We start from the raw sequence: 22,201 nt of genomic DNA on the forward strand, positions 1-22,201 counted from the left end.
ACCTCACCATTTTTCTTTCTGTCTCACTTCTCCTCCTAGCAGCCCTTATCTCCTCTGTCTGCACTTGTTAAACATTTATAGATCATGGGTTCATCTTTCTCGTCTTCCCTTTTCCAACCCAATGCTTCCCGTTCCCTGGAGAGTGTGTGAAACTAAGTGTGTTTAAATGTATGGATATGTGTGTTTTGATCTTGTTAACCGAGGGCACTGTGCTAGATTTAATCCGGCGGGTTGTTTCATGACATATAAGGGGAAATACATTGTCCAGGATAAACAGCACACATATCAACAGACTGTGGAATAGGATACAGTGGTATTCATGAGAAATGTGGTCTTAATTTTGAATAACATAAGCAAAAACAAACCACGAGGTTGAGATGTAAACAGTCTTCTGTCATCTTGATATATTTTTACTGAGTTATCATAATTAATGCGACAGTGATGATATATGACTCCATGTTCTTCTTATTGCCTGGAAATCTCATTAAAGGACCAAAACAAATTAACGGTAATGCTTTTTGGCTTTTGCTAACTTGCCTGTGGCACTCACTCTTATCCAGTCCTATTAAAGACAGTCATTAAAATCAGGGACAAAGATTTATTTGCTTTACTTTTACAGGTCGAATAATTTCTTCTGAGATTTCCTGGAAGTAAACTGTTTAATTCGGTACCTTCACCTTCTATTTCTGAGAAAGACCCAAGAAACAATACTTTTAGAGGTATCAACCTTTCAAAGGAGTTTCTTTCAAAAGTCCCTGGAACATTTTTTGGTTCATAGACTAAAATATTCTATATTGTGATAACCAATATGATGAATTAAAGTTTATTCTTGATTGTTCATTCTTGAAGATGCTGTCTTATACCCCCTCTATTTTTTTTTTTTTAATAAGAAACTTATGGGGCTTTTAATATAAAGTTTAAAAACAGAAGGGACCATCTACCAAGAAGGAACTGACTAACCTTTAGTACTGACCTGGATCACCTTCATTAAAAAATTTTGATTCAGGTTCCTGGCTATGGCAGTAGATGCACTCTGGTAATGCCATTAGTTGTGTTTTCAGCCATGCACTAAAAGCAGTGTTACTGCAATGGCCTTTAACTCCTTTGCTCAGTCTCAAGAAATCATACTCATCTGCTTTGTCACTACTGAAGTTGCATAATCACCCTCTCTCTCCTTCTCTCCCTCTGTGTAGCTTTTGCACTACCTTGTCAGTTCAACTCCGTCTCTCTCCACCCCATGCAGAAGCCTCTGTCTGCGTAGCCAAAGCCCCGCTCCTCCACTCCCTCCTCTTTCCTTCTCCTGCTTTCTTTATTCTATGTGCCTTTGTCTCTTGTGCATTCTAGTCCTGCTCGCCCTCTCTGTTTCTGTCTGCCACTGTTTTCTTCTATCCCCTCTATTTTCACTGCATACTCCCTTGCCCTCTCCTGTTGTCTCTGTCTTTCATAGCTAGTAGGGGATGTAGTGAATACTCCTCTCAAACCTCTCCTGCTTTAAGCCCTAGGGGTACATGCTGAAGGGCAGGAGCGTGTGTGGGTGTGTATGTATGTAGCTGTGTCACCTACGTGTGCGCTCGTGTGTTCTGTCCTTCTCTGTGGGTCTGACAGCACCAATTACTGCCTCAGATGTGAAGAGACGGAGGAGACGAATTGAAGGAGGGCAGACACATGTCACCTCAACACAAGTTTTCCTCCCTTCCTCTTCTCTCCTTCTTTCTGAGCTGAAAATAATATGGGTCAGCATCACACGTCTGTCCGTCCACTTGTCTGATAGTCTTTTTTCCCCTTTTTCTTATTCGTTTGCTTTTTTGATGCTGCCATGAAGTAGTTTACAAGAGGAACTTTTCAAAGTAACACCACATTCCTCATACTGATTCCACTCAGCTCTCCTGCTGTTCTTTTCACTTCTCCAATTGGATCGAAACCAAAGCGCGAAATACTGAGGAACGAGACCAATGTGCATCTGATTTGGTGTGAATTATCTGATCGCTTATCACTACAGAGACACTGGGTTGCTACACAGAATATTTTAATAGTTAGACTCATTAATAAAAGAGTATAAACTGTTTAACTTAGCATAAAGACTGAAACTTAATCAAAGTTAATAAAATCCCCTACACGAGCTTCTCAAACTCAACAAATAACTTGTTATATATCTTAATACACCACTTCAACGTCTAGAGAAGTGAGGTGACAGCCTTTCCCAGGTGTCCTGGGGGTTACAGTGGATGGATGGATGGATGGATGGATGGATGGATGGATGGATGGATGGATGGATGGATGGATGGATTTCTTACAATCATTGCATAAATAAAATAGTGAAACATACAGAGTGTTATGTAGGTGGTTATATGCAAAGATGTTTGTTGTTGGGGCATTTTTGAATGGAGGTAACCATGTTTGGTATCACTGAGGATGCAAAGAGAGCAAAACCGAAATCTTTGCTCGACTGAATCCTACAAACGAAAGCTTTTTTGAAGTGCTTGTAATAAAGACAAATTGTTGTTGATCCAATGACAAATTTGTCCTTTCATACATAGTGTACAAAAGTCAGTCAACGTAGAAATAAAAATCCCCCCGACTCAGGCGTTCAGTGAATCAGACAAATCAGATGTTTGGGGAAACATGGAGATATTCCAAGACTTTTGGACATGCAAAAGTATCAGGAAAATGCATAATGCTCAGAAGCATATTTACAATAGAATTTTACACTTTATATCTCATAAGAGGATTTCAGTCCTCCCTTCATAATGAAAGGTCTAAAGAGGGAGCAGACACAGGGAAAGGCTAATCTTCACACCTATGAAAGAGACTGAGCTTTTGTGTGTGTGCGCATGTGTATGCTGAAAGCTCAGTAGGAAACCTACCTCTTTTTTTTATTCCCTCTACCCTCAACAGCAGAAGAGTGGGTGTGTGTGCATGTGTGAATGGCTAATGTGGACAGTTGAAGCAGTGGGTAAAGCAAGCATTTTATTTTGATCAGATACAGACTTTTGAAGGTCAAGAGCTCCCTACTGTATGTTATGTCTCACACACATGTACACACACAAACACACACCTCTTATTTCATTGCTGTTCTCATGCTGGCAGCTCAGGGAGCTTGAGAGCATGTAGGTGTGGATAGGAAGGTAGTGGGCGGCTAACAGAAGGATTTAGACAGCTAGTCAGAAGATTTTTGTGTGCATACAGTATATGAAGTGTACGTGTGCACGCTGCTGCAGGCACGGGGGCAGCAAGCTACTGAAGTGTTAGGAAGCAGGGTGTTATTACGATCCAGATGTTCTTAAAGGACAAACGGATACATGTGCCAAGTGGAGGCCAGTTTTCTGTCCTTCTACCTGTCTGTGCGAGTGCGTGCCTTTCTGCTGCACTGGCTGTCTGACTTCCCTGTTCATTTATTTGGTTAATGACAGCCACATTTTCCTTCATTACTCCTTTATTCTCCTTTATCTCCTCTCTCTCACATGTCCCTCCTTAACTCCATCCCTTTTCCCCTCTCCCTCTTTCTCATCTCCTCTCTTTTGTGTTTGAATAAATGACATGAAATCACAAAGGCTTAGGCTCTCGCTATATCCTCCATACACACGTAGTCCCCATCTACATACCCACACAACACTGACCCAGATAATGTCTATTCATGCACAGTCGCAAAGCGCTTCGTCTGCGATGGCTGATCACTCGCCACACATAAGACGAGCTGCCAAATGCCACCTTAACACCAAGGTGGCGTTTGTGCCTTTTGAAGCAACAAAACCAGAGGACACAAAGGTGGCTTTGAAGTGACGGGACATTGTATAGCTGAGTCTGGTGCAGTGGGTTGAACCGTGTGAACAAACCCTAAGAGGAAAAGAGAAAAAGCAGGCCAAGGACTGAGAAACTGTTAACGCATGTTTCAACTCTTCACGTCCTTATTTAGCACTATTCCCCACAGACGGAAGCAGTGAGAGAGAGAGGAGAGGTATAGAGGGGAGAGTGTGTTTCCTTTGGGTACAGTTCCCATTAATTGGCATCTTCCATATGCCGTTGAGTTCCAGTTAGGGATAAACATGTGCGCACTCATGGGAAAGCTCATAATTTACACATTTCTATGGTCTTGAATCAGTCTCCAGTTTTCTCAGTTTAAAATCAAAGGCGCCTGCATGTAGCCAGTGGGTTTGTTGAACAGGAAGCACAAGAACAGGAAGGCGGCCATTGACCCTTTCCCCTCATCCCTCCCTCTTTCTCTTTCTAGTTTATGGATTACTTCCAGATGTACGATCAGCCTGTCAGGTTGATAGGTCTGGCACTGCACAGGCCTGGTTGTTCAGCTTCATTGTACAGATGTAGTTCAATTCGCTGCTGCTTTTCTATTTATTACAGCTGTACTATTGTTTCACAGCCAGAAGGTAACATTCACAAAGATTCCAAAGGACTTTTCAGCTGCAGCATTAGACGGAACAAAGAGCAAGAACAAAGCGCATAGTTACATCATTAATTTTCTCTTTGTTATAAATATTGCTTTCCAGACCAGCTGCTGTAGTGGTATAGGTAGAAATTTTCAGCGATGCCTGTTGGCTTGAAGGACGCCTTGTCTAGGTAGTAAAAACTGTTTACTGGAAATGATTTGCCTTTTTCTGGGAAGAGATGCGAGGCAAAGAATTTGCAGACAGAGGTGAATGTCAGTGGTCTGAAAAGGAGAACTCGGTATTTTTTGCCTGCTTGTCAACATTATGAAAAAAATACTTTTTCATGGAGTCTTGGCAAAACTGGATACAAAGACATTACTGTCTTATACCATTTACTGGAGTTTCTAAAAGTCAAATAAGAAGTAGAGCCTTCAGCTATCAGGCCACCCTCCTGAAAGAGACACTTTACTTTTAAGATTAGGCATAAAACTATATTTAGTAATACATTCCTTATCGTGATAGTTAGGGCTGGATCCAGTGACCTGAACATCCCTGCAAAAGGTTTAGGCTGCACTAGAGGTGTGTGTTTATTACTGTGTTTAAACACTCCCTCCCATAGTGTGTCTATTATCCTGTCTCCTTCTGGTCACACCCAACAGCAAATGGGCGTCCGTCCCTGAGTCTGGTCCTTCCACAATCTTTTTTCTGTTAAAATGGAGTTTTTCCTTCCCTCTGTCGCCATGCACTTGCTCATAGGGGGTCATGTGATCATTGGAGTTTCTTTCTAATATTGTAATTTTCTGTGTGACTAAATGAGAACGCTACGTGATAGATCCTCCATAAACCTCTAGAACTTACCTAATAATCACACCTAAATGTTTTTGTCGATATTTTAGCTGATCAAGTTTTGAAAAACTTCAGTATATCGTGTGCACATTGCTTGCTATGCTAAACTTCTAATGGTGTCTGTTTGTCTATTTTATTTTCCAAGAGCAACAAGGACAACCCAAGGACACTGTTTCGTTGTACTCGTGAATGTATTATAGGTTATAAAGAATTGTTGTTGAAGAACAAGAGACTAACATCTCCAAACAAACAAACTGCAAACATACAATTTGAGTCTAAATCATTTAAATTAGGCTGAAAATAGCAGCATGAATGGCACAGTCCTCTCCTTATGGCTTCTTGCCACCCAGCTGCATTCCCATGCTAAAAGGACATCATTTAGGTCTACGGGTGTCATTAGCTTTCAAGGCTGCTTCATTTGTTGATCTGGCCGGAGATCTAATTGTTTTGTCGATATTTATTCAGATAAAAAGCTTCTGCAGGACTGAATTGAGCATTTTTTTAAATGTAAAACATGCATTGGTATTTTTCCCGTGACAACCTTGACTTGCTTTACCTTGAGTAAGGGGCATACATATAGTAAGGGGATGTATTTATGGAACACTTTACTCTTAACCAGGCAACTCTTTATCTCTCAGATATAGATTGAAGCACAGACACACAGAGAGAAATAGAGGTATCATAAATAAGCACACACTTAGAAACTAACAATAAAAACTTTTTTGATCCAGTGTGACCTTGAGGAAGGCAGGAAGCTTAAACATTGTTTTTCTGCTGCTTTAGTGTTAGCTCTTTCTAAATCCTAACCATGTTGCGGTCTGCAACTTTGAAAGAGATTGAAACATACAAGTGCAAATTTGTGCTATCTCAATTCGATTTGCTGCGAGTTTGGCTGACAAAGTCATCCACTGCCCACACACAGATTAAAGGCAGTGAAAATATGGCGTCCCACATGACAGGTACATCTGGCAGAGTGTGTTTATGACTGACACAGAGAAACAGCCACAGGGCTCTCCTTTCCTTGCCTGCCTCAGAAAATGAATTATTGAGAGTGATGAACTGAAAATAACGTGGATGAGTAAAGGAGGCTCACTGCCCCTCCTACACACACTCTTCTGGGCACGTTTACTGCCGTGTGTGTGTGTGTGTAATGTTTTAATGAAGATATTTAAGCTGCACGTGGCTACTGAGGCAAAAAGTTGTGTGTTAATAGTAAAAGTTTGTTCTTTGCGTGTGTTTTTGTGTCGGTCTGGTGGGCTTTGTTCAAAAGGAGATGCTGTGTTCCTACAGCCTTTTATCTTGATGGCAAAACAGACAGAAGAATAAGTTATTCAGACTGTGAGTCAAACTCCCAGCAGACTTCTATTGGCCTGTCATGCTTTCTCCCTCTCTTTCTTTCCGTCCCTCGCCCATGACCCCACTCACACAGAAACACACATGCACCTGGGATCTATTTTATCTGTTTTTAGACAGCAAGATAATCACCCAGGCTCAAAATTAGCGTGCCATCATCTTGGGTTACCACTAGAAAAGTGCGTTTCTGTGTAGATGTGGTTTGCTTTAATTGTACTGAAATTGAGCTCTCTCTGTTTCGCTCTCTTTCCCTGATTTTTTTTTCTTTTTTCTTTTTTTTTTTTGAGCGGTTTGTGTATGTGTGTGTGCCTGTCAGCGAGAGAGTAAATATTTGTGCAAGAGCTCTGGAGAAGGTCAGGGTCAAAGTATGACAGACAGCCCACTGGGAAATAAAGACACACATACATACGCAGTCTTTCTTTTGCTCTCTCACTCTCTCTCTGACACACACACACACACACACACACACACACACACACATATATGCATAATGAGAATCAAATAGAGATGGTGAGAATGGAAGTAAAACATAAGTAGACAGACAGTAGGGGACACAGAAAGTTAGAGAAAAACAGAAACAAAGAAAGGCATAAAAAAGACAGATATGGAGAGAATTAGGAAGAGAGAGAGGGCTTCATCCTGTAGTTCCCCTTGGCCGCTCTCAGTAATTGGCTGATGTCCAAGGGACAGAGAGTAGATCAGAAATCAGCCTGGGTGTACTCATGTGCTTCATGTACTGGACATCACAAACCATTTCATATCCACAGTGGTCTTGTGCCTTTATGCGCACGCATGTCAGAGAAGTTGTAAGACGCCATAAATAGAGTAAGGGTCTGTCCAGAGGCATCAATCATAGAGGTCTATGGCTTCCATGTGGTCACGGCTCATGCCCGCTCTGCAAACATGTGATCCTAACTTGCCAGAGTCTGTTAAAAGCAACTGCTGCTATACATCATGTGCTTCCAAAGAAAACATCAGACTTTCAAGAATAACCCCACTGTGAGCTTCACTCACATGTGTTGAGCAGTAGCAGCTGAACTGGGTGTCAGTAATGTAAACTCACTGTACACTAAAACCTCAAGGCCCGTGTCTTTAACAGCAGAGCATTTCCAGAACTGTCACTCACAGAGAACAGATATGCTTCTGATTAATTATGAGGTGTTTTTCTATAAGCCATATCCCTCGTAGTCCTACATTTGTAAATAAATGGATTCTATCATAAACATCTTGGCAGTGTATTTTAACACCTTTTCTATGGTGGGATGGACTGTCTATACACATAGATTTTCATCTCATATGGCATTTCTTCATTTATTGTAATTATGCAGCTAAATGCATGTACAGCAAATATCCCTTGATACTGGCAACGTCTGTTCTGTTTGTTTCCTATTTGCAATATATTGTTTTTTTTTCAGTAGCCTTTCCTGCTAGAACAAGTAAATCTTTCTGATGTTAAAAAATCAGAGTCTACAAATATTCGAATGAGTCATTAAAATGTATTTTTTTAGCGCACTGAATCCCAGCATGCTAGTGAACAAACATTTACATTAGCATTGCTGTCAGCTTTAGTGTGTTTGCAAATGAGCCTATGCACTCTGCAATGCAACTTGTGCTTGCAGGTGACAGTTTTGCCAATAATTTCATATAGATTTGTGTCAAACTTGACTTTAAAATAAGGCACATACCTTCTTTCTTTGGGATATTTCTTAACCCAGAATGCTTCCACGGGAATTGTGTGTTTGTGTGAGCGTGCATGTGTGGGGCAGGATTAGTAGTAATGGGGAATATTATGGTGTTAAATGTTGTTATGAACTCCGATTAAGGATTAGAGGATCTCAGCAGGGGGCTGGACTCTGGATGCTGACATCTCTATCTCACACAGATCTCCTCATTACTACACACACATACACAGAGCTCCACACACACTTTACTTGGGTCTCTATAAACAGAACTCTACACCGCACACAACACCTCATACGCTACTTCCACTTATTAACGTTTGAAATCACTTACGTCACCGGCACATTTTCAGTTAATAAAGTCACATGGGTTATGCTCCTCTGCCGCTGTTAAAAGGTACACACTCTTTGCTGTGCTCCAGTTAATCAATTAATCAAAATGATGTGTTTATATAGTGAAGCACCATTAAGCGTGTAATGGAACTGTGTATTTTGTTCTGTGTATCACACGTTTGGTGTAAACCTGGCTCGATGGCCGCCATTTTTATTCATTTCTTTTTATTGCACATAATTTTTTTCACGTATGCTATTTTTGACCATCTTTCTGAGGTTTGTTTTGTGTGACAACAATGTCAGTTGGACTGAAAACACGTTTCACAGGCATGTACGCATGAACACAAACAAACCCACCTACAGATGTGACCCCGGTGGCCATAAAGGACGTCACTTTCAATCTCGTCAGATTTCTCCACTGACGCTTGATGTATCAATTTTTAAGTAGCTGGCTTCAACTCGGGGATGTGTATATATACACACGCACTTACACACAGACACACACTCTCACTCGAACACAGACTGCTCTGTGCTCCGGGAGCTGTGGCACTTGAGGGGTACTCGAAAGGTTCCATCTTGAAAGGCTGTTGCCATGGTGACAATTATGGCGCTCATCTCCCATGGGCCAGCAAGCTTTACACAACTTTCCTCCCAGCTGAACATGGCCTTTCACACACACAGTGTACCCCCCACCTATGCACAAACACACGCACAATTTTCTCCTCTTTTCTGCCCTTTATGGTAAATCCGGCCGAGAGCCAATATTTGACTTGAACCGAGCGCGACAGTAAGCAAAAGAACGGAGCAATTAGCTCTTAAACTTTTGTAAGGGAAGTGAAGAGGAGGAGAGCGCTCACCGTCATCCAGAGGAAGTGTTTGTGTCAGAATAATGCAGCGGAGGTGATTTTGCATACGTTCAGAGGCGCCTGGTTGAATGCAATTAGCGTGTAATGATTCTGACGGTGAGATATCGGGCTCGCGTTCCTGTGCGTACACTTGCGTCTAAATCTGTAAAGGCCCTATTGAACATTAATGGAACACATTTCCTGAACTATTGCAGTCAGCAGCTTCTGTTTTTCGTGTAAGCATTTAATCACTGCTGAAGCGTAGCGGTTCATAGAGAAACACAGCTAACATGTTAGAATGTATCCTGAACTGGCTCGAGGGGTCATCAAAGCTGCCAGGAATCATTAATCACGGCATAGGTCAGAGCTTTGCCCACAGACAAAGTCAACCAGCTCCATATATACGTGACCCTTGAACAGGATAATTTAAATTGACTGTAAAGGCTACGTGTGCAGAAGTGTAGGATGAGATTGTAATATATTCATCCTCGAGGGAAGGAATAAAAAGGCTGTGAACCACTGTTCTAACACAGCACGTTGGTTTTATGCCTACTGAAAGTGACTGGGAATAAACGCGCATGTAATTTGTCAGTAAAGAGGACGTTAACTGCTATTTTGGTGACGATTTGAGTCGTTTGTCAAGAAAAAAAATGGTCACAAACTGTCACAGCTTCTGGCATGTGAACATTAGCAGTTTTCCTTTTTTCTTATGAGATTCAAGGAGCGTTTGCTCAGGTTTAATCATTAAACCTCGAAAATCTGTATGAAAAGAGTCACATATGCTGAATGCAAACACAAGAAAAAATAATTCAAGAATCTGATCACCTGATGAACTCTTGTAGCCGAACATTTGCGTTTCTTTTCCCTCCAGCGATTCCTGAGGCAGGTGTTCGCTATTTCATCTGCTAAATGCTTTACTGGCTTTTTTAGCTGTTAACTGTCTGTCATTTGGTGTTGAGCAATGGGTTTATAAAACCCCATTGTTATACACTACCTCGCACTACCTTTTAACTGAAAACAACTGTCTCCTTGGGCTGAAAGTAAGGCTGATGGGTGCTGGGAGTGAACCAGAACTGTCAGACTGTGAGGAAAATAAACCTAAACCATGAGTTAATAGATACTAAAAAACTCAGAGGATGAAAATTCTTTGATGATGAATATATATTTTGCTGAGTGCCTATAAACACCATATAGATGATGGACCTGTTTGTTTATTGACTCCTGCGTTTCAAGTCTGAAGTTTTGAGCTTTGGCTATAGTTTGTGAAGCTGTAAGTTAAGAGAAGAAGTGGCTCTGACTGAGAAACTGATGACACCACAAGCTCAGATGATAACGGCTTATCGATTGCAAGGTTGCCATCCCACAAAACACACCCTGTTTAATCACCTATTTTATTCTTGGGCACTTGAGGGGTACTCGAAGGGTTCCATCACTGTGTATATACAAAATGAACACTGTGTATATTCCATAAGATTTGAAACTGGGTACTGGGACCACAAAAAAAACTATAAAAGTACTAAGGTATTAAATCTGAAGACGTAAAGTCATTTTGTTATAGACTTCTCTACAACTGGAAGGGAGTCACTTCCTGTGCATAATTGCAGGTTTAGAGCACTTCAGCAGTGGCAACTCTTTTCAGACCTGGCAGCTAAGAATAGCTTTTCTATGGAGTTTGTGTACACACAGGACTTCAAAGGGCCCTGGGAAACTGCAATATGTTTATTTTATTTTCTTCTGGCATTTTGTAATAGATTTATAGAACTAATCAGTTTTTGTGGTCCTATAAAACAATAAGATGTGGAGTGGAACAGAACTCAATCATCTCTTGTGTACAGTGTTTTTCCCAAAGGAAGAAGTTGTGCTGTTCCCATCTCAATCAGTGCATGGTGACTGAGGGTGTGTCTTGAGTAGCAGTACTATATCATATCTAAGAGCTATCGATTGGCATAAATACACCGACTCTCTCTAGTGACCACATGAATAATTAATAGGACACTGGATCTGAGGCCAGTCTTTATCATACGCAGAAATGCATACACAGATCTGAAAAACACGCGCACACACACACAACACCGTCAGCTGAGGAAAATGTTAATTTGGAGTTAGCTCATAGTTCTACGACATAGTTTTTGTGTCTAAACTTTTGCTCTTGTGTGTGTCTGCTTTGTGTGTATGTTTATGCGATCACTGTCTTACTGCTTCAGGCTTCTTGTCCCTTTTTTTTTATATCTGTGGTAAATCATTAATCATAAGGGAACCAACTCAAGTACCATATTTCCCATGGGGCAGACTCTGGGAGTAGCTTGAGAAAAGTAGCGAGAGAAGCAGAGAGAGAGAGGAAGGAGAGAGAGAGAAGGAAAAGGGTTACTAAGAAAGTAAAAGAGGTGGAAAAGGGGAGTAGAAAGCAGCACATGAGGAAGCTCTACTCATACTGGCCAAGTCACCATTCTTGAACAAAGTTTTTGATCAGGCAGTTGTATGTGTGCCAAGGCTGGCATAGGGTGCCCTGTCTGTCCTTTACCGCTGAGGCCCTTTGTGCCTCTGTGGCTGGCTAGCGCCTGTAGCCAGGACTCTCCGGATGCAGCGTCCCCCCAGGAGAAAAGACGCTTTTCCACCGTGCTCCTACGGCCCAGCCAACAGGAACACACACAGTCACCAGCACAGCACATAGGCACCCATTACCTTAAAGGCTGACAGGAAGGAGGAAAGAGAGCAGAAACCCTCTGAGAATTACTACTCCCTTTATTTTCCTTTCATTTCTTTCTCGTTTTCTTTCTCTCATTTTTACACCTACACACCCACATCCCCTTTTTTTTCTCTCAGTGTTCTCTCAGGTCTTTTGGGGATTGTGCCAGTGGACTTTGCTCCCCTATGATGAATGATTTACCTAAAAATACTGTCTGTATGTGAGCACACAGCATCCAGGTGGAGGAACTTACCTGCACAGTGAGAAATCAAACTACTTTTAGGCCACTTTTCTATTCCGCTGTCTGCAGGTTAACCGCGGCATTGAATATGCGTGCGTGTGTGTGTTAGCGTGGTAATATACAGCCTTTCTGGGACAAGTGACGCGTAGCTTGATTAAATCCATGACCTTCACCAGCAGCACAAGCAATCAGCAGGCGAACACATGCGTTCGCACACACACACACGCTGCATACTTAACACCTTCTCACACAGGAGCGCTTGGTGCAGTCAGCACCTGGTGGAATCGGTCGCACCATTGATCCAACCTGTTCATAGCTGCATGTATACATATCCACACAAACGTGCACATACACACGCCAGGCGCCTATCAAATTGCATTTGAGACACCCTCATTTTCCTTACATAGAGTTTTGTACACTGTAATACTATTTACCACCGTGGCAGAAAAAGCCTCACAATAACGGGAATACCAGGACTATGAATGTATAAATAAATACATGCGTAATCTATATTCAGATTACCAAAGGGAAAGTCAGGAATTCTATTTTCCTGCCTAGGATGCAAAAGGGAAATCATTCACGTCCCCAGTCTATTACAGTAGGTTGCTCCTGTTGAGCGGTATCACGGTTTTCCCTCCCCAGTTTTATGACTCCACATAATGACTAATGTGCAGCTACTGTAACAGCTCTACCAGTAGTCATATTATATTATTGTAACTATTGCTGTGACTGCGGCTGTATATATTTTTGAGCCCTCGGTTGCCCGAAGATCTAATGCTTATATAACAGGAATGACAGTTGATCTGCTGTTGAACTGTGTTATTGTATCGTACAACTCTGTTGTTACACCAGTCTTTTGGCCTCATGTGAAAGGCGCTCACGTAGACCTATTGTCACAACATATTAAATCAGACTTTGTTTTCCTGTTCTTTGCCACGAGCGCTGCATGGCACATTCTGTGACCCACCTGTATCTGTAGTATCTATCTTTTGCAAAAAACAAAGAAGAAAAGAAAAATCTTTTACTGCATTGTTTGTATTTTTTGGTACGTGTTATAGAATTGTAACCATCTTATCTGAACGAGCAATTATATTGATCTTTAAATGAGATATAAGACAATTTCTACTGCAAAAGGCCAAAAAAGTATGTGTTAAGAAGTCTCAAAGAGATCGTTTTTAAGCTCCAATCGTACCATTTGCTTTTATTTTCACATGTTTTTGCACTGACACTGAAACTGCTTGGTTACATTTAGGCAAAGCAATTACTTGGTTGAGAGGAAAAAAATGTGATTTGTGTTCATTTGGTCTATGTTAGGAAGCAGAATGTAGTTTTAGTTAAGAGTGGCAACACCAGCACACATGTTACTTTGCAGTTACACACTTGACCATCCTTATGTTTAAAACATAATAACTAAGAGTCAAAATAAGAACTTAGACAAAAAATAACCATTTTTGGAGAAGGGTAGGACACTTGTAAGTTTTTCTCTGACTTCTCTTTATTATGTGCAGGCTTCAAGTATAATTCTGTATACTTTCTGTATTATTTATGTTTTTAAATTATGATAGCAATATTAACTTAAAAGTAAGATTTGGGGACTTGACGACAAAACGTCATGACAGATGAGACACGTGCAGACATAAATTCAGATTGTTTGGGTTTTTTTGATCGAGAGATAAAAACAAAAGTAGTCATCTGATTGTGTGTATTTCTTGTTTCTCTAGCAACACAGCTTTGTTCTAAGAGCTCAGCAGTTTCTTTGGCCTGTACAATGTCACAGTAAGTGACAGTATTATGTCCAAATCAGCCAAATTTAGACAATCACATTGTAGCAAGGCAGGGATTTCTGCTGCAATTGCAACTACTAGCTTTTATCATCACATTACAAACAACAATATAGTAAATTGGTGTTTAAGTGTTCACAACAAAAGTGTTTGGCAACACCTTTCTTTATGGTTAATAAATGCTGACTGTGTATTGTGTTTGTTGCAATGGTACAACTTCTTATTCCATATTCATCTTCTTTCCTCGCTCCAGCATGCAGACCTGGCACCTACAAAGCTTCAGCTACAGATGCCTACTGCACCAAATGCCCCCCTCACAGCTCCTCCCCACAGGAACAAGCCACAGAGTGCATTTGTGAGAAAGGTTTCTACCGTGCTGAGAACGACCCTCGCTCAATGGCTTGCACACGTGAGTGATTCAAACACTGTCAGAAAGTTCAAGCCATCACAGTCACAATATTCACTACAGTTCACTATAGTGAAATTATTGTTGGGCTATGAAATTATTTAGTTACTTTTCATTTAATCAGTTTGCCATGGATACAATTGCTGCAAGAACAGCACACAGATACGTGGTTCAAATGCTCTCTCTTTCGGTTTCAGTTCTCTCTTACGCGTAGACACACACACACACACACACACATACAGCCAGAGAGTTTGGGCTACATAGTCATGGAAAGACACAGAGAGGACGCAAAAAGATGGGGGATGATTGAGTGTGCAGGAGAAACAGAAACAGATAGATTAAGATAGACGGAGGGAAGTGGAGGCGGGAAAGGACATTGGAGAGAGACGGAACTTGAGAAATATTGAGGAACGCGTGCACACACACACACACACACACACACACACACACACACACACACACACACACACACACATACACACACACACACAAGCATGCACACGCATACTCAAACCCATTATCAGGTTATGGTAGATTACACTCATTAATCGTTGTAGCAGGTGAGATGTGACAGGTGTTATCAGCTGGAAATGAGTAACGGTTTGTTCAAATATGTATGGGCAGACACGCGCACGCCATCTCTCTTGAATGGTGAAGAGCACTATGGAGGATTGAGGAAGGAAAATGAGAAAATAAGGAGAAACGGTGAGAGAGTTAGTCATGGAAAGATGGAGAGTGACACTCGAGACATAAGAAAAGAATAGAACAGTGGGGGAAATCGTTGAGTATCAGAGGCATATAATCTAAGTGTCATAAAAGACCGATCAGTACCAACGGTGATGATGGACAGTTAAGTGCAGCCAAGGGAAGTGAGGATGGAGAAAAGAAAAAAAAGACAGAATTAGAATAAGTCAGCACACTCTCTTAGAAGATTTATAACCAACGGCCTCAATTATACGTAGTAGGGGCTCCGTCGCATGCTGCCGGGTCTCAGCACTGGGAGGGCCAGTCAAGAAAGTCTCAAGCTCTGCTGGTCCCCTCCTGGGGCTCACGGCTCAGCCAGGACCCTGATGAGATGTCAGCATGGAATGTGCTGCCAAATTCCATATGGTTGAAATACTGGCACCTTGCTGTGCTGTGGGTATCCACAGTCGGGGGTTTCTATATGAGTGGTTCTCATGCTACAGGAATAGCTTACCTTGATGATGTGTTTGTGTTTCAAGGATTCTTCAGATTCAGAACTGACCTTTCCACTGATATATCCGTGGTTATAAAAGAGTTTAATGAAATATAAAATATATTTTCCTAAGTTTGGTGTTCTGAATGTTAAACACTGGATATTATATTAATCTGTCTTTCAAGAAGAATGCACTGCATCTAAAGGTATATTGGAGGGCATTTGCGTGTAACTTTCTTTGGTTCCTTGAGAATGATTACTGACATAATAAATAAATTGATAAACTAATTATTTCAGCTGAAGCTCAGAGTGATTTTAACCACTTAAATCATAAAATGCAACTGACTTTTGAGAATTACTTTGGGCACTTTCCATAGATCATTGTCCTCTTACTATTTATTATCTGCAGAGCACTCTCAGGGTGTGAGTTAATTTCACATGGTAAAAAATCTTTGTGCAGTCAAGTATCGGCTATTTAATATTATATGAATTCTCTTTAAAGCTTTAAGATTGAAATTGGAAAGTGCAATATGATACAGTATTCTTCGATGTGACAATCTGCCAAACTCTTTCAATCACTGTCGATTTCAAAGCTAATTAACAGACTGGAAAAATATGCACCTCGTGGTTGAAGTCAATTATTAAATTTGTAATTTAATCAGCGTGATGTCTGTTCTTTATAGAAATCGCAATTCATTTGGTAATGAGCATGAAGACGATGCACACTGAAAGACTGGATATTTCAAAAAATAATATTTGTCTGTATTTCAAGGAGGGGCTCTGATAAAGACAGTTTTATGCCATGCTTCTCACCAATTAAAAGCTAGAATAGCTTGGATTAATTAGCAGGGTGCCACATGTATTGTAATACTATTTTATAGATGACTATATATTTGGATGTGCATTATTAAATCCAGTTGTAACCTGTGAGATTTTGGGCGTTTGTAGTCCTTTTTAAGCAACATTTGAAGGCAGTGACAATGATGGTTAACCAATGCTGTGCACAGTTTCACCAAGGTTTCCATTTAGAAACCTTTACACTAGATTTAGTGTTGTTAAAGCAGTTTAAAAGGAACTTTAAAAAAATGTAATAAATAAATAATGAATAGTAAAAAGATACAGAAACTGATCAGAGCCTTTGTATTCTCTCAGGTCCTCCATCTGCTCCTGAGAATCCCATCTCAACTGTGAATGAAACCTGCGTCACCTTGGAGTGGGCACCACCCAGAGACACCGGAGGCAGAGGAGACATCATCTACAACCTCAATTGCACAAAGTGCTCTGGTGATGGCAAGAAGTGCACAAAATGCGGTAGCAACGTCCATTTTGTTCCCAGGAACTTTGGTCTGTCATCAACAACCGTGTTGGTTACCGACTTGGAGCCAGACTCCAACTACAGCTTCACAATTGAGAGTGAGAATGGAGTGTCGGCCTTAAGTCCAACACCCAAGGGAAAAGTCGTGATAAATGTCACAACATCGCAGACAGGTGAGAACATGTGCACGTCCTAAACAAAGAGATCCCAATTTGCATATGAGTGTATTTGTTGATGCCGGGAAGCTCTTTCACAGTATTATTTATTATGTTTCAAGACATTTGGGGATTTAATATGCAGTAAATACTTATAAAAAATATCTAAATATAAAAATATATATATAAAAAGCAACATATTATGTGGCCTGAACATTTTCTGTTTATAAATAGCATCATGCTTATGTGAGAACTATAAACATTGATGTGAAGCATCTCTAACACTCTGACTCTAAATGACATCTTTGCACCCTTGCCTGCATGTGCAATCATATTTGCATATGTCACATGCAGGGACTGCGTAACAGAAGTGTAGCAAGGTGACGATCTCTTTCAGGTCTCACACTACTGTGTATGAGAGGTGGGAGGAAGGTGAAAGGGGTGTGGGAGGTTGTTAACCTCATTAAAATCCCCACATGCCTTGATTGTCGCTCTCAACTATGCACACACATACACACACACACACACACACATGCACAAGCAAACACACTTTCAAACCGCACAAGCATCTGCTCCGATGTGTGAATGGATCGGAAGTCGTAGGGTTTGGGGTTTGCACTGATCACATGAGCAGATAACATGATAACATGAGTGTCACACATCTTGTAAGCTGTTTCATTAACACAATAAAATGTCTGACATATTGCAGTATGGGTCTTCTCGTGTCATGGTCCTGCACCAGCCTGTCTTGCAGAGCTCTACTTTCTCTTTTACTCACACTTTCTCCCTTTGTTTTTTCTATTTTCTATAGTCAGCGTAGTGTTGAAGGAAAGGCGGAGCAAGGACAGTGTGACTTTGGCCTGGCAGGGCCCAGAGAGACCCAACGGAGTGATCGTGGAATATGAGGTTATCTACTATGAGAAGGTGATAAAGACCTACACATACACTAAAATGCACAAGTGGGATAAACTGTCTTACCTAAATAAGTATTTCTCCCAAAAGGTCATTATGCACGGCTGAAAATATCTTGAGTACCCCGTAACACTACATATTTTCTAATCTTCTTGTTGTTTGTACTGCAGCCTTTGGGTATATCACTAATGACTTGTTCATTACAAACATCTACAATGCCTTTTTTCAGTTTCTCCCTTTCTATGTTTTCACTGCCTTATCACTAACGTCTCCTTTACTGTTCATGCCAAGCTAATTAACCAAACATCTGTTGAACAAACCTCGTAAAACCTGGATGAGATGATGAAATTGAGTGTGGGGGTTTTGAGCTTGTTTTTATATTCCGGCGGGGACTTAAGCCTAAATACTTACCAACGTATGGGGACTTGCGTCACAGTAAGGACAAGCATTCAAACAAGTCCCCATAGGTGCTTTTTTTAGGGTTAAAACTTTATTTTAGAAAAAGGGTTGAGAAATAGTTTGGGATTAGGAAAAAGCATTGAAATTTGATGTTCTAAGTCAGGGTAAGTGGCTTGGGATTGCATTAGATTAATGAGTGTCCTCGTGTGGACGATGGAACAAGATTGTGTGTCTGTGTGCGTGCACGCTATCTGATCATGAGTGTGTGTGGGCTGGCAGGCATTACCAGTAAAACAGTGTTAATCCGTGTTGTAAAGTGTCTTCCATTAGGTAGAGTATCAGCCTCTCTGCAGGGAATCAGCTTACTGACAGACACACTTATTCTTTATTCATCCTCCTGCACACATGTATATAAGTGCACGCACACCCACAAGGTAGTTGAGGAAGGAAGTGAAGCGGGACTAGTAACCGCATAATGCTTTGGAGTGTGGAGAGGAAAAGATTTGAGAGTTGACAGATGCTCATGTATAAATGCCACCCAATGGTCCAGCGATGAACAAATGAAAACTTAGTGAGGTGTATTTGGACCCTGGAGACATTTAAATTCAACAATTTGAGGTTTTTATTATTTTCAGACTATTTTTGTTTATTATATTATATATTATTATTTGCTCTGTATAAACCTCTTTAGAGGTTTTTGTATATTCAACCATTTTTTAAAATCCAGACTCATTTAATTTCTTGGACACTTAATATCATCTATTTTAAGTTTCTCTCCTTTTTCACTCACTGTTTCACTCTTTTTTTCTGCTCCAGAACCAACGAGAACAGAACTATACAGTTCTGAAGACTCGCTCCAACATGATGACAGTGGAAGGGCTCAAACCTGGGACCACTTATGTGTTCAGGGTCCGGGCTCGGACTGATGGGGGGTATGGGAGCTATGGTGGAGAGATTGAGCTAGAAACAAGTCACGAAGGTACAGTAAAACAAGGAATAATAGATTTTTTGTTTACTTATAGGGAATCGGATATTTCAGTTTTCCTCCCAGCTGTTTTGTCCCACTTTGTCCAGTTGATTTGTTTCTTTTTCATCTCTTTTCCTCCTACTAAATTTCCATGTGGTCAGCTGAAAATTGGAATAGCAGCCAGTCCATGTTTAATACATGCCTGTTCTTCAAATGCAGTATGCATTCTCAATATTAGAAATCTAAAAGTGCTGGTAAAAAAAAAAAAACGGGACAAAGATTACCTCTAGAGCAAAATGTACATCCATATTATATCAAGTGTACTAAGATTTGAAGTCATCCCTGCTGTTTAAATCAATCGACTGTATGGTTATGGAATATCTTACTTTCATCCGAACAGCTTCTTCAGTTCTGCTGTCAGACAGAGACACCTTGGCAGTCTCATAGGTTGTCATCTATGTATCTGAACCAGTGGCTCGAAAGTTTTGTGGAATACTTATCAGGTGAAAGGGAGACAAGCCAGTTTCACAAGGAAGGATGTGCCGTTGGATTGAAAATCTTGATTTGCACAGAACACTGGAGATATATATCCAGTCATCATTAAAGGCAAAAGCTTAATACATGACATACATGCCTTATACTTAGATTTTAATATACTAGGAATTTATACCAAAGGCAAATCCATGCCTGGTTAAGTTCAGCGGGGTTGTTCAGGCCTCATAAACAGCTTTGTGTTGCTTCTCTGTCATGTTGTTTCCAAATTCCCCGTGTTCATCCATTCTTTTTATTGTTGTTGTTGATGTTAAGGTTGGGGTCATTCATTTTCATTATCACCTTATTGTGCGTGCTAGGATTTTCTACTTTAGAGGTTGCGTAATGTGTTCTTCAACATGATCAATGATTCCAAGACAAAGTGGAGGAAAGTAGAGGGGGATACATGTGTAAATGGTTGGAACTGCACTATACGCTGTCTGGAAGGCATACGAATAGCATACATACGGATGACAGTTCAAGTAATTCAGTAATCATCCATCCATCCATCCATCTTCATCCGCTTTGTCCGGGGCCGGGTCGCGGGGGCAGCAGCCTAAGCAAAGAGGCCCAGACCTCCCTCTCCCCAGCCACCTCCTCCAGCTTATCCGGGGGAATACCAAGGCGTTCCCAGGCCAGCCGAGAGATATAATCTCTCCAGCGTGTCCTGGGTCTGCCCCGGGGCCTCCTCCCGGTGGGACATGCCTGGAACACCTCACCCAAGAGGCGCCCACGGGGCATCCTTGTCAGATGCCCGAACCACCTCAGCTGGCTCCTTTCGATGTGGAGCAGCAGCTGCTCTACTCTGAGCCCCTCCCGGATGGCCGAACTTCTCACCCTATCTCTAAGGGAGAGGCCAGCCACCCTTCGGAGGAAGCTCATTTCTGCCGCTTGTATCCGCGATCTCGTTCTTTCGGTCACTACCCACAGCTCGTGGCCATAGGTGAGGGTAGGGACGTAGATCGACCGGTAAATTGAGAGCTTCGCTTTTACACTCAGCTCCCTCTTCACCACGACGGACCGGTGCAGCGTCCGCATTACTGCAGCTGCAGCCCCAATCCGTCTGTCGATCTCCGGCTCCCTTCTCCCATCACTTGCGAACAAGACCCCGAGATACTTGAACTCCTCCACTTGGGGCAGGAACTCATCCCCGACCCGGAGTGGGCACTCCACCCTTTTCCGGCTGAGAACCATGGCCTCAGATTTCAGTAATCAATTAAAGTAATTATAAACTTGGTCCTGCAACAAATGCCTTTAAATTGCTCCTACTAATGCAACATATACATCTCAATATTTAGAGCGTTTATATAAAACACAAAAAATGAGAATAATTACGTAAGTTGTGCAAATTATGCATTCTTTAAGGTTGACAGTAGAGGGCAAAAAGAAATTAGAGTTTATACAAGTCTACAGGAAAATATACCTACAGTTAAATTAATTTGTATCCTCTTTAAATCTGTGTGCTATTGAGTTTATGGTTTCAATTCCTAGTATCAAATTTTAATGAATACAACAAGGTGTAAATTATCTTTTCTTGGCTGTCACCAAAATACTCCGTGGTTTATAGAATGTCAGCTGATGAATCCGCGGAAAATTCTGATCTCACTTCTTCTATGCTCAAAAGTATATAGAGCTGTTGCTGTGCCTTCAAATAAAGGTTCACAGTCTAGTTCAGTGTTCTAAAATACAGGATCTGCCTTATGCAGCTAATCCAATATCTCAGTAATCTAATTAGATCAATTCTATTGATTGTTAAAGAAGAGGTGAGTACGTGTGCACCACAAAATATAACAGGAGATCAATGCTTATCTGTACTTACCTTGGAGCTTTAATTTGCCTCTTCAACACAGGCACAAGCACACACATATATGCAGTGCATACACACTCAGTCGCACATGTCTGCCCATGCTTAGCTAAACCAGATAAATGAGGTATTTGTTTTGAGTAATGGCTCGATTGGTGTGGCGTAAAAATCGATGCATCTTTGCAGAAAGTTCTCGGTGGTAGCCTTGTTATGTGCAATGTTAACATATCCATTTGGACAGCACAGAAGAATGGGAATAGCTTTCATGTCTACTCTCATACCCTCGCAGGGAATGTAGAGAGGGAGAGCGCTTTTCATCAAGGACCTTACTTACTATTCCATCCACCTCCCTTTCTTTCCTTTACTCGTTTGCGGCCCTCTCTTTTTTC

General features: G+C 41.2%; 1 protein-coding gene across 2 annotated transcripts in view; it reads left to right on the plus strand.

The window, feature by feature from the left end:
• LOC146613600 (ephrin type-A receptor 3-like) overlaps positions 1–22,201 on the plus strand; it is a 76,333-nt gene that overhangs the window by 25,721 nt on the left and 28,411 nt on the right. For both annotated transcript variants that reach the window (XM_085378163.1, XM_085378164.1), the window contains exons 6-9: positions 14,400–14,555; positions 16,882–17,217; positions 18,011–18,123; positions 19,327–19,489. In XM_085378163.1, the coding sequence (XP_085234289.1) occupies positions 14,400–14,555; positions 16,882–17,217; positions 18,011–18,123; positions 19,327–19,489 (768 nt within the window). The remainder of the gene's footprint in view (positions 1–14,399; positions 14,556–16,881; positions 17,218–18,010; positions 18,124–19,326; positions 19,490–22,201) is intronic.

This window comes from Diplotaxodon limnothrissa, linkage group LG18, assembly GCF_057381915.1.
Source record: "Diplotaxodon limnothrissa isolate DT_005_m linkage group LG18, D_limnothrissa_male_GT1.1, whole genome shotgun sequence".
NCBI lineage: Eukaryota > Metazoa > Chordata > Actinopteri > Cichliformes > Cichlidae > Diplotaxodon > Diplotaxodon limnothrissa.